The sequence below is a fragment of the Dendrobates tinctorius genome, unplaced genomic scaffold (assembly GCF_039654945.1).
Source record: "Dendrobates tinctorius isolate UK_male_01 unplaced genomic scaffold, ASM3965494v1 ptg000019l, whole genome shotgun sequence".
Classification (NCBI taxonomy): Eukaryota; Metazoa; Chordata; class Amphibia; order Anura; family Dendrobatidae; genus Dendrobates; species Dendrobates tinctorius.
Genome location: NW_027361687.1, coordinates 23566372 through 23579836, shown reverse-complemented (window position 1 = coordinate 23579836; position 13465 = coordinate 23566372). Strand labels below are relative to the sequence as shown.

The window sequence follows — 13465 nt, the reverse complement described above, 5'->3', positions numbered from 1 at the left end:
AACGATTGACCGGAGGGATTCCATGCGGAAGTGACGAACTCGAACATACTTGTTGAGTTGCTTGAGGTCTAGTATGGGTCGGACGCTGCCTCCCTTCTTGGGCACCACGAACAGGTTGGAGTAGAACCCTCGGAAACGCTCTTCTGCTGGGACTGGCACTATGACTCCTGCTCGCAGGAGGAAAGAAACCGCTTGACGGAAGGCCTGAGCTTTGAGCGGGGATTTTGGAGGGAAAAAACCTGTGCGGTGGGCTGGTAGTAAACTCGATTTTGTATCCTGAAGACACTATTTCCTTGACCCACTTGTCTTCTGTAATAGGCAGCCAGACCTGCTGAAAGAGTAGCAGTCGTCCGCCTACAAGTGGGGTGTCTTCCAGAGGGCATGAGTCAGGATGAGGGAAAAGTCTGAGGTTTTCCTCCTTTAGGTTTTGCCTGGCTTGTCTTTGATTGCCAGTTCCTGTCCGGCCTCTGTGCCGCACGTGTGTTGTCCCTGCGGGGGGAACGATTACGGTTTTGTGCTGGGCGTGAGACGGACCAGCCTGAAGAATTCCGAAAGGATCGGAAACGAGATTGATTACGCCTTTTAAACGTGCGTTTTGGTCTTAGTTAGGGGAAGTACTTTTGCCCCCGTAGCAATGGATAACATTGTATCCAGCTTTCCACCGAAAAGACGGCCACTGAAGTACGGGAGATTTGTTAAGGATTTTTTTGAGGCCGCGTCCGCTTCCCATTCTCTTAGCCAGAGAATACGCCGGATTGTGATGGCGTTTGATGCTATTCCCGCTATTCCTCTTGCAGAGTCCAACGCTGCATGGACCATGTAATCTGCCACCACTGCAATTTGCACCGCCTGGTCCGCCAGCTGAGGATTTGACGGTTGAAGGCCCTTTTTGCAATATAGATCAGCCCAAGCCATGATGGCCTTGGCTGCCCAAACTGAAGCAAATGCGGGAGCCAAAGAGGCACCTGCCGCTTCAAAGATTGAACGAGCCATGCGTTCGACTTGTCTGTCTGCTGTGTCCTTGAGGGTTGAACTGTCCGGCAGCGAGAGAAGCGTTTGTGCTGCCAGCCTAGAGACTGGAGGGTCCACTTCAGGCGAATTTGTCCAATCCTTGGTGTCTTTCTGTGGAAAGGGGTAATTTGCTTCCAAATACTTGCAATTGGCGAATTTTTTTCTCAGGCTGCAAAAAATGCTTAGAAAGGATTTTTTGAAATTCTTGGTGATTAGGGAAGACCTTCGATGGTTTCTGAACACTTTCAAAGGAAATCTTGTGTTTTGGTGCTTCCGGGGTTGGATCTGAAATGTCCAGCACCCGAAGGATGGAAGAGACGATATCCTCAACTATTGCAGTATTGCTAGGGGGACAAGAGACGAGATAATTCTCTGTTTCGTTGTCTGGGTTAGAGTCACATATGCCTTCCGAGTCTGTGGTCGGAAATCGTTGCGGAGATCCGCATTGTCTGTCTGTCAGGGGACGGACTAGGTGACCTGGAGCCACTGTGTCTCTTCCTGGAGGGGGACGACCGAGTGCTATGTGAGGACGCAGATGAATGCGACCTGTGGGTCCGCTTACATCTGAGACTTTCGGAAGTGGCATGTCCCCGAGATTAAAACGCATGACCCCGGACCTGCTAGCGCGGGCTGGTCTCCCATTTGGGTTCCGGCCAAGGCTCAAGCTGCTTAGCGGCCGCCACCTGACGAATGCAGTCACGCTCGGCCTAGAACGGCCGGTGGCCTGGGTAACGTTCATAGCTGAGACATGACCCTGCAAAGCCTGCAGTAGTGTAGAGGTCAGGCTATGTATGGACTGTGTTATAGACTGCAACATCTGAGTAGCCCATTCCGGTATGGAAGAAGACGCAGAAGCGTTGGTTCTGACCCAGTGTTTTGGACACAGTCCCGGCAGTGTGGGTCCGTGCTGCCCCTGGGGAGTTGTCTTGCAGGCTGTGCAGAATGCTCTTGCCTGGTTTTCTTCCTTGAGCCCGGCATCATGTACAGAGGCTGGCTAGCAGGGGTCCTCTACAGGGGCTATGCAAAGGGGAGAACTTATAGGTAATATGAATGCACAGCTGAGTAAAGAGAACCCAGCTGTGATCTTACCCCACCAGTGTGCCCTTAAGTCCAGCGCCGACAAATCACAGTCCTGTGCCCCCCGGAGACTGTTGTATGGCTGTCAGCTATGTTTCCTGCTGCAGCAAGATGGCCACCGGGATTCTGAGGTGGAGGGGGAAGGGGGCGGAGAGCTGAAAAGGGCGCGCTGAGCTATGTAAAAGCGCGCCCTTCCTGCCTCGATCCGCCCCTTCTATGACACTGCAGAGTGTCATTTTCGTCATCCGGGGGGCGGGCAAGGTGGCGGGAAGATGGCGGCGACTTCGGCTAGGCCGAAGCCGCGGCCTAAGTTTGATACCTCATGCCCAGAAGGGCTCCAGGACGGCACGGTTGTACGGGGGGGGGGGGGGGGGCGGGGGATGTCGGATTCAAACCAGACCCCCCCGGATTGAACGGCAGGCTAGCGGTGGGGACATGAGCGCCACCTGGGCCCTGTGGGGGGTCCCTTTGAGGCCTAGCAGGGAGCCCTGTCTCTGACAAGTGCCATGCCTGCACCTCCCCCGGTCCCAACAGGAGCCCGCAGCTGGGCTGGGGTCCCTGGACTTGTAAGTGGCCGAATGGTGCCTGATACAGGCCCTACCTGCGGAGTCTCAACCTAATGCCCCCAGAGGGGGATTAGGGAGTGTGCTGCTGTCACCTTCAGGGGGGCTTCATCCTATCCTCGACCTCAACCTAGAGCCCAAGGGAACTGGGGAAGGAGGGGGGGGTCTCGACTTCGAGCCAGTACCCGATGGACTGGCGAAGGAGTGACATGGGGAATAGCCGTCTCGACCTCAACCGGGTACCCCTTAATAGGGGACCGAGGAGGGAGCCATGCCGGGAGTCTCGCTGGGGACCCGCTTTTCTTCATCTGTAATCCGTTGAAAGAAAAAATCAAGGAAAAAAACGGAGTAAAAACTCTTAGGTGTGCCTCCTTGCGACACTAAGCAAAAACTGGAGAAGGCTGACGCCGTCCAGGGGTGTATACTGCAGAGGAGGAGCCAAAGTTAATCTTTTTCAGATTATGCATAGTGTCGCCTCCTAGTGGACAGCAGCATAACACCCACGGTTCTGTGTCCCCCAATAAGGCGACAGAGTAATGTGGATCTGGTAGCAGACACGAAGCTTTAACTGAAGTACTTTGTGCCTGCCGGTGGGTGTATACTGCTGAGGAGGAGCTATTTTTTTCTTTTTTGCCTCGTGTCAGCCTCAGCAGCATACACCCCATGGTTACCAGTGTCCCCCAATGAAGAAAAAAAAACGCACCAAAAACCTAAGCAAAAAAATGTAGCAAAACCAGCTTTTTGTAAGCAGCTTAAACAGGACATAAAAAAACTGGAGCAAAAACGCAACATGTGGACATAGCCTAAAGTGGGATGGCACAGAGTTATACATGCTGAGCCCTTGCTGCGTATACTAAGACCAGATCTAGCTCTGATCCCAGACTTGAACCCCTCTGATGCCGTAATTATGAAGTAATAAGGTTGTATGTAACCAAGATGGTAAAAAAAATAGCTTATTCAGTAAAATAATAAGCCCTCATAAGCTCTGTGGTGTCTGTTATTGTTTGCAGCGCTGACATCATGTCAATCAGTAAGTTCAGCAACTCATCAGTTCGTGCAGTATAACTCTGGTAGAAACTCTGAGCTCAATGATTGGCTGCAGTGCTGTCAATGGGACATCAGCACCGCAGACAATAACCGATACTGGGAGCAGAGGTGAGACTGGAAAACTCCCTTAAAAGGAATCGGTCAGCAGGTTTCTGCTATTTAACCTGAAGGCAGCATAATAAACACATGGAGCAGAGGCTCAGACCAGAGTTGCTGGACCGGAAAGGTTGAGTAAAGGGTTTTGTTTGTTTTTTTAATTACACAAACTGCCACTGGGGATCAGGAGATTTCTGAAACCAGAATTTCTTTAACATTAACAATAAATACATTTCTAATTCCTTTATTTTAACCCAGAAATTATGGGTTCTTGCAGAATTGCAGCTGTCAAACAATAAATTTCAATCTAAAGGCACAAATCCACTACAATCCCCTAACCGTCATCCCTTGATCATCATCCCTTCTAAATTATTCTTCGTAATGGTTTATCTAATATATAAAGCTCAAGTGTGTGTGTGTGTGTGTGTGTGTGTGTGTGTGTGTGTGTGTATGTGTGTGTATGTGTGTGCGAGTGTATGTATGTGTCCGGGATTGGCATCCGCACCGTCATAGCATCAGCCACAAAATCTGGCACAGTCACACGTCTGGACCCCGAGAGCGTCCTAAGCTATGTTTTGAGGCAAAATTTTAACCCCGCGCATTCCAATTCACCAAACAATTTTGCCCCTATCTACATAATGGGGGAAAAGTGAAAGGGAAAGTGTTGGAGGCAAATTGACAGCTGCCAGATGTGAGCAAGGGGGACTTAAAGAATGAGAGTGATGGTGCCAAAGAGTATATACCGTACAGTTCCTAAGGTGAGGCCCTGACATGGGATACTCACCACACATGGGGATATGAACACACACACAAAATGCGCCACACACTACCACGTGCTTCAACACATATACCACCCTCAGCACACATTTCACCGCACATACACCAACCTCGCCGCATAAAAGTCAAAACACAAAAGTCGCCACTCAAAACTCGCCACGCTGTCCCAGAGCTGTTTAAAAGATGAAAAATGAGCTGTGATTGGTTGCTATCAGCAACAGTTTTCTTTGTAGACAGTTGTGGTAACTGAGGCCTATTATTCTTATCATTTCTATGGTGTTATCGTCTATTAGATACACGGCTCAGCAGACAGTATCACACAGGGGAGGATTAGATACACAGCTCAGCAGACAGTATCACACAGGATAGGATTAGATAAACGGCTCAGCAGTCAGTATCACACAGGATATGATTAGATACACGGCTCAGCAGTCAGTATCACACACGATAGGATTAGATACACAGCTCAGCAGTCAGTATCACACAGGATAGGATTAGATACACGGCTCAGCAGTCAGTATCACACAGGATAGGATTAGATACACGGCTCAGCAGTCAGTATCACACAGGATAGGATTAGATACACGGCTCAGCAGTCAGTATCACACAGGATAGGATTAGATACACAGCTCAGCAGTCAGTATCACAGGATAGGATTAGATACACAGTTCAGCAGTCAGTAACAGGATAGGATTAGATACACAGCTCAGCAGACAGTATCACACAGGATAGGATTAGATACACTGCTCAGCAGTCAGTATCACACAGGATAGGATTAGATACACGGCTCAGCAGTCAGTATCTCACAGGATAGGATTAGATACACTGCTCAGCAGTCAGTATCACACAGGAAAGGATTAGATACACGGCTCAGCAGTCAGTAACAGTGGCACACACGATAGGATTAGATACACAGCTCAGCAGAAAGTATCACACATGAGAGGATACTTGGGTAATCGTTTAGTTAATTTGTGTTGCAAATCTGTAGTGCTGAATATATGATGTGAAATGTTTTTTATGTGCAATATAATCATTATAATTTGTTATAACTAACCACAGTTGGATACTATGCCCAGGCAACGACGGGCTCTTCAGCTAGTTTATAATAAACAAGGTCATTAAAAAATGCCATTTAACAAGAAAGCACTTACTTTTGCAATATTAACTCTTGCAACCTTGGAAAATCCTGGCGACAGCTCTTCAGCCTTGATGAAAAGCAAACAAATCGGAAGATGTAAAAAGTGCGACCGATGTAAACCGAGCAGCAGTCGCCCTCACCCACACTTGCCTTCAGCAGGTTTTCTAAGGCTTCGTCAACAGTAGCACTTGGTGGGGTGTCGTAAAGGGCAGAAGCAGTTTTCCTTTCCAGCCAGCCAAGATTAGAGACCTATACAACGTAATATTAACACCAGCTGTGTGCAATAACATGAACCATAACCCACCTTATAAATCCCCCCCTTGTGCCAGAACCGCTGCTCTGGTGGTCTTTGCCAGTCTGTGTTTGTACTGCACTGAGGATGTGTTATTCCATGCATGCAACTATTGAAGCTAATCACTGATTGGCTGCAGTGGTCACGGAAGTCAAAGCCCTAGTCATCAGACACTAGTGGGGATTTGTCATGGACAAAAAAAACTGGCTATAACTTGTCATAAATTTCATTTTTTTTTTACCTGGTATAAATTACCTTTTTATGCTCCGCACATAACTCTAGTCTTGTTAGCCAAGAGGGCATGTTCCTCAACACTTTTTTTTTTTTACAGGCATCTTTTTGAGGATCACGCCCCCTTGATGGATAAGACTACATTTATATACAAGGAAGGGGGGGGCATATGTCTCATGTCTGCACTCTTTTCGCCTCCTCCATGGAAGAGGTCATAGACTCCCTAAGAACAGGCGCACAGTTACTTCCCGGGTGACCTATCATAACTGATACCATTTAATCTCTAGGTAGGGCACAGCAGACCCCAGGAGTAGGAGACACATGCAAAACAAACAAAAAATGTTGCACCTAACAGGCTGTTCTCTAACTGCTACTTGAAAATGTGCTGCAGTATAAAGCATCACACATACCTCGTAACACCAACGGCCAAGTAAGTAGTAACTCTGGGGATCATTTGGTTGTAATCTAATTGCTTTTTCGATGTGCTCCTTAAAAAAAGTAAAAATGACATTAAAAAATAATGAGGCATTCCGTTTTACAAAAGTGACCACCACTGGATAACAGATAAATGTTAAATCATTGTGGGGCCCAGCCAATGAAACTGCCAGAAACTTGAAACTGTTCTCCCCTTGCCAAAAGGCTGTGACCAGGAGGAGGCCCTTTTACATTTAGCGATGCACCAACGATCCGACCCGGTCAGGATCGCTGGTGCATCGCTAAATGATCGCTAGTGAGCTTTCATACAGAAAGATCTCACAGCGATGCAGCAGCGACGCAGCGCACGATACTTACCATTCACACACAGCGATCCTGCGTCCTCCCGCCCGCCTCCACGCGTCGCTGGACGTCACAGCAGGAAGTCTCAGCAGGAAGCGCCCGACGAGAAATGGAGCCGGACATTCTCGCGCAATCAGCGATGGACAGCGGGGGAGCCGGTCGTTGGTAAGTATCACACATAGCGATATCGCTAGCAATATCGCTATAACGTCACAAAACCAGTGACGTTTTAGCGATATTGCTAGCGATATCGCTTAGTGTAAAACCCGTCATATCTGAAGCTCAGATGTCTACATCTTCAGTGAGAAAAACACTAAGCATGGAGTGGCAGGTTGCCTGTGCGACCAGCTGCATAATTCAACTTGCCCTAGCATCTTGTCGCCAGAGTTGAAATAGGGTAAAGTGGGGCACAAAACTAATTAGTCTAGGCGATTGATGGGAGCCTAAACTAGTCAGTCCAGGGGCGATTGATGGGGCCTAAACTAGTCAGCCAAGACGATTGATGGGGAAGTAAACTACTCATTAGCGGCAATCGGTGGGAGCCCATTCATGGAAGCCACAATGATTCACAATTATCACCTATAGAGTGAATAGGTGATAATTTATGTAGTATGAAATACCGACCTGGCGCTCAAGTAATGATATAAAAAAAAAAAAAAAAAAAAAAAAAAAAAAAATCTACTTTCATGATGAGATTGCAAGCCATAGGTGCCTTTAGGAACCACTCGGCAAAAACACAGGGCCATTAATGTGTGACCCCACCATAAGGTCCCTGCCACAGGGCAGCAATAAATAACTACATTATGTGGAACGGCTATATGGACAAATTGTGGAAATAATGGGCTATAGTGCAAAAAAAATCAGACTTTGGAAGTAAAATGTATCCTCTATAGGATAAGAATTTGTGAGCGATGAATAAGTGGAATATGGGGCAGCTGTAACACAGGGACTATAGAAAAGAAAATCAATAAAATCAAGCCCATTTCATGACTTCCCAGAATTATTCCGGCCTGCAAGAGCCATAACAAAGATTACCTTAAAAATATATCCGGTTTGAATGCGCTTCTGAATGCCTTCATGCTCTGACAGATGCCCGCAAAGGATGGCAAACCTAAAGGAAGAAGTAGAGAAAATAAAAACCGTAAATGTAGCCCTTATTTTTAAGACTACGAGTGCATTTTACAGTTTTGCAGATAATGGCGGATAGTCGTCACATTTTGCTGCATCAGCAAATACATTTATATCTATGCAGTTCATAAAAAGCTCTAAACCTAAACGGATGCAAGACAGAAGAAAAGGGAAAAAATACAACAGATTACATTTGACCTCAAATATTTTTCTTGCTTTTTGTCAACGCAGTAAAACCTGCAATTTGTGACCTATGGTCTTGTGTTAGTATGTGGCCCTCATACAGAGCCTGAAGAATAATAAGGAGATTTCCCACGGCGCTCAGGCAGCTGAACAAATACATCTCATTTTACTGTGTACGGACAGAAGAACATTCAGAAACAGAAAATAACATATCTATTTCCTATCTCAGCGGGGTCTAAACGTGAACGAGAGAAGAAGGGCTCCACTATCAGGAATCATTCTGACATTTAATTCCCAGAAATGCAAAAAAAAAAAAAAAAATATTGGTTAAGATGGAAGATGAAGATTAAGAGGCTGATAACAGAACCACATCCAGATCTGGGCATTCATATGTATGGCAAGGCTAGCAAAAGGGGCAGAGGCCGATCAGAGCTAATAGCTGATTAGTGGGGATCCTGGCTGTCAGGCCACCACTAGTCCGATATCGGATAGCTCCTTAGAGTCAAATGTGCCAGGGTTATTTAATGAACATAAGGATGAGTGACCTCATGGAGATCAACATCCAACACTGCGGAGACACCATCACATGTTTCTCAACGCAGTGATCTAGAGCAATGCCCCCATCCCTTATGGGAAATATGCAAAAGCATGTAAATCAACAGCCGCGGAGACACCATCACATGTTTCTCAACGCAAGCAATGACTAGCCAGGTCTTTCCCCGGGAAGGAACAACCACGGGAAGGGCAGTCTCCAATGAAGGAAACCACCTATGCCAAAACATGGTATCCATCCACAGACAGCTGTTTCGGGGTATTGCCCCTCATCAGTGTGGAGTAGGAAACTGGCTAGTAGGAGCAATGCCTAGTGAAAGGCTATGAACATAAGGATGAGTGACCTCATGGAGATCAACATCCAACACTGCGGAGACACCATCACATGTTTCTCAACGCAGTGATCTAGAGCAATGCCCCCATCCCTTATGGGAAATATGCAAAAGCATGTAAATCAACAGCCGCGGAGACACCATCACATGTTTCTCAACGCAAGCAATGACTAGCCAGGTCTTTCCCCGGGAAGGAACAACCACGGGAAGGGCAGTCTCCAATGAAGGAAACCACCTATGCCAAAACATGGTATCCATCCACAGACAGCTGTTTCGGGGTATTGCCCCTCATCAGTGTGGAGTAGGAAACTGGCTAGTAGGAGCAATGCCTAGTGAAAGGCTATGAACATAAGGATGAGTGACCTCATGGAGATCAACATCCAACACTGCGGAGACACCATCACATGTTTCTCAACGCAGTGATCTAGAGCAATGCCCCCATCCCTTATGGGAAATATGCAAAAGCATGTAAATCAACAGCCGCGGAGACACCATCACATGTTTCTCAACGCAAGCAATGACTAGCCAGGTCTTTCCCCGGGAAGGAACAACCACGGGAAGGGCAGTCTCCAATGAAGGAAACCACCTATGCCAAAACATGGTATCCATCCACAGACAGCTGTTTCGGGGTATTGCCCCTCATCAGTGTGGAGTAGGAAACTGGCTAGTAGGAGCAATGCCTAGTGAAAGGCTATGAACATAAGGATGAGTGACCTCATGGAGATCAACATCCAACACTGCGGAGACACCATCACATGTTTCTCAACGCAGTGATCTAGAGCAATGCCCCCATCCCTTATGGGAAATATGCAAAAGCATGTAAATCAACAGCCGCGGAGACACCATCACATGTTTCTCAACGCAAGCAATGACTAGCCAGGTCTTTCCCCGGGAAGGAACAACCACGGGAAGGGCAGTCTCCAATGAAGGAAACCACCTATGCCAAAACATGGTATCCATCCACAGACAGCTGTTTCGGGGTATTGCCCCTCATCAGTGTGGAGTAGGAAACTGGCTAGTAGGAGCAATGCCTAGTGAAAGGCTATGAACATAAGGATGAGTGACCTCATGGAGATCAACATCCAACACTGCGGAGACACCATCACATGTTTCTCAACGCAGTGATCTAGAGCAATGCCCCCATCCCTTATGGGAAATATGCAAAAGCATGTAAATCAACAGCCGCGGAGACACCATCACATGTTTCTCAACGCAAGCAATGACTAGCCAGGTCTTTCCCCGGGAAGGAACAACCACGGGAAGGGCAGTCTCCAATGAAGGAAACCACCTATGCCAAAACATGGTATCCATCCACAGACAGCTGTTTCGGGGTATTGCCCCTCATCAGTGTGGAGTAGGAAACTGGCTAGTAGGAGCAATGCCTAGTGAAAGGCTATGAACATAAGGATGAGTGACCTCATGGAGATCAACATCCAACACTGCGGAGACACCATCACATGTTTCTCAACGCAGTGATCTAGAGCAATGCCCCCATCCCTTATGGGAAATATGCAAAAGCATGTAAATCAACAGCCGCGGAGACACCATCACATCTTTTTTCTCAACGCAAGCAATGACTAGCCAGGTCTTTCCCCGGGAAGGAACAACCACGGGAAGGGCAGTCTCCAATGAAGGAAACCACCTATGCCAAAACATGGTATCCATCCACAGACAGCTGTTTCGGGGTATTGCCCCTCATCAGTGTGGAGTAGGAAACTGGCTAGTAGGAGCAATGCCTAGTGAAAGGCTATGAACATAAGGATGAGTGACCTCATGGAGATCAACATCCAACACTGCGGAGACACCATCACATGTTTCTCAACGCAGTGATCTAGAGCAATGCCCCCATCCCTTATGGGAAATATGCAAAAGCATGTAAATCAACAGCCGCGGAGACACCATCACATGTTTCTCAACGCAAGCAATGACTAGCCAGGTCTTTCCCCGGGAAGGAACAACCACGGGAAGGGCAGTCTCCAATGAAGGAAACCACCTATGCCAAAACATGGTATCCATCCACAGACAGCTGTTTCGGGGTATTGCCCCTCATCAGTGTGGAGTAGGAAACTGGCTAGTAGGAGCAATGCCTAGTGAAAGGCTATGAACATAAGGATGAGTGACCTCATGGAGATCAACATCCAACACTGCGGAGACACCATCACATGTTTCTCAACGCAGTGATCTAGAGCAATGCCCCCATCCCTTATGGGAAATATGCAAAAGCATGTAAATCAACAGCCGCGGAGACACCATCACATGTTTCTCAACGCAAGCAATGACTAGCCAGGTCTTTCCCCGGGAAGGAACAACCACGGGAAGGGCAGTCTCCAATGAAGGAAACCACCTATGCCAAAACATGGTATCCATCCACAGACAGCTGTTTCGGGGTATTGCCCCTCATCAGTGTGGAGTAGGAAACTGGCTAGTAGGAGCAATGCCTAGTGAAAGGCTATGAACATAAGGATGAGTGACCTCATGGAGATCAACATCCAACACTGCGGAGACACCATCACATGTTTCTCAACGCAGTGATCTAGAGCAATGCCCCCATCCCTTATGGGAAATATGCAAAAGCATGTAAATCAACAGCCGCGGAGACACCATCACATGTTTCTCAACGCAAGCAATGACTAGCCAGGTCTTTCCCCGGGAAGGAACAACCACGGGAAGGGCAGTCTCCAATGAAGGAAACCACCTATGCCAAAACATGGTATCCATCCACAGACAGCTGTTTCGGGGTATTGCCCCTCATCAGTGTGGAGTAGGAAACTGGCTAGTAGGAGCAATGCCTAGTGAAAGGCTATGAACATAAGGATGAGTGACCTCATGGAGATCAACATCCAACACTGCGGAGACACCATCACATGTTTCTCAACGCAGTGATCTAGAGCAATGCCCCCATCCCTTATGGGAAATATGCAAAAGGGTTATTTAATGGCTGTTTTCCCCTCATTCTGGGTCAGATGCAGACGGCACATGGGTAAAATCTATGCTGGTTGTTGGAGCCTGCCACCTGTAAATGGGAAAATGGGTACACCTGAAATGGGTGTCTCCAAAAGCTATGGAGGGGAGATCTCTCTTTGGCTATCCTCGGCATACCTGCTTGCCAAAAGAGGAGGAAACCACCACCCACAAAGTAAGGATGGGAAGAGTAGAGACTGTTTAATCCCAAGCCATGGGTGGCTGTGCCGGATCATTAGAAAGGTCCACTTGTATGGGGACAGTTAGGCTATGTGCACACGTTGCGGATTCACCTGCGGGTTTTTCCGCGCGGATCCGCAGGTAAAAAACATAGGTAAAGTGACCTGCGGTTTTCCTGCGGCTTAGCCTGCGGTTTCACACCTCTACTATGTTAAAGGTGTGAAACTGGGTCTGAGCAGAAAAAGTAAATTAATGTGCATGCAATATGTAATTGCATATGAACACATGACCTTTACACAGAGAAAACCAAAAACAAAATACAAAACAAATATCCTGGAATAAAAAAGTAAAAAAAATATTGCAAAAATTGCATGAAGGTAGTAATAATAGTAATAATAAGGGTATTTAGTTAACATCATTTTGATCAAAATAATGTAGAAGCCATCCCGCCACGTCACGGCAACCCTTGTGGGACAGTCCTAACTCTTGTATTTAAAACCTTTCCACTTGTCAAGTGACGTAAATGTGAACAAGGACAGAGGGACTGAACCACCAGTAATAGTGTAGGCCAGACAGGATGGATTTTCCAACTCAGAAACAGGGCGGTCACACCCTTATATGCACAGAATGCACAATGAAACAAATGAGAAACTGGGTCTGAGCAGAAAAAGGTTAAAGGTGTGAAACTGCTGCGGAAACCGCACAAACAATTGACATGCTGCGGTTTGTAAACCGCAGCAAAACCGCGCGGAAAAAAACGCAGCGTGAGCACAGCGGTTTTGAAAAGCCATAGGGTTACATGGTACTGTACCATGTCTGCGGAACTGCTGCATTTCCGCAGGGCCAAAAACCACTGTGGAAACGCAGCAGAATTCGCAACGTGTGCACATAGCCTTAGGAGTTTGCCAGCAAGATTGTCAGGCCTATTAATTGTATGTGTGTGTCTTGACTTGCTGTCAAAATTAGGAGAGAGTTGTGTTGCAGAAAAGTGGCCAGAAAAGATTTGTGTGGGATAAGTGTAACATGTTTTGGAAAACACCTGTGTTTTGGCTGTATTTTGTTTAAAAAAAAAAAATAAAATAAAATGGGCTTCCCAAAATTGGATTTATCCTTAAAGGGG

The 13465-nt window shown here is 47.1% G+C and overlaps 1 protein-coding gene across 4 annotated transcripts in view; it reads right to left on the bottom strand.

The window, feature by feature from the left end:
* Positions 1 to 13465, bottom strand: part of RMDN3 (regulator of microtubule dynamics 3) — a 77480-nt gene that overhangs the window by 16650 nt on the left and 47365 nt on the right. For all 4 annotated transcript variants that reach the window (XM_073566697.1, XM_073566699.1, XM_073566696.1 and 1 more), the window contains exons 8-11: positions 8045 to 8120; positions 6643 to 6720; positions 5860 to 5958; positions 5723 to 5776 (exon numbers count right to left, since the gene is read on the bottom strand). In XM_073566697.1, coding sequence (XP_073422798.1) covers positions 5723 to 5776; positions 5860 to 5958; positions 6643 to 6720; positions 8045 to 8120 — 307 coding nt within the window. The remainder of the gene's footprint in view (positions 1 to 5722; positions 5777 to 5859; positions 5959 to 6642; positions 6721 to 8044; positions 8121 to 13465) is intronic.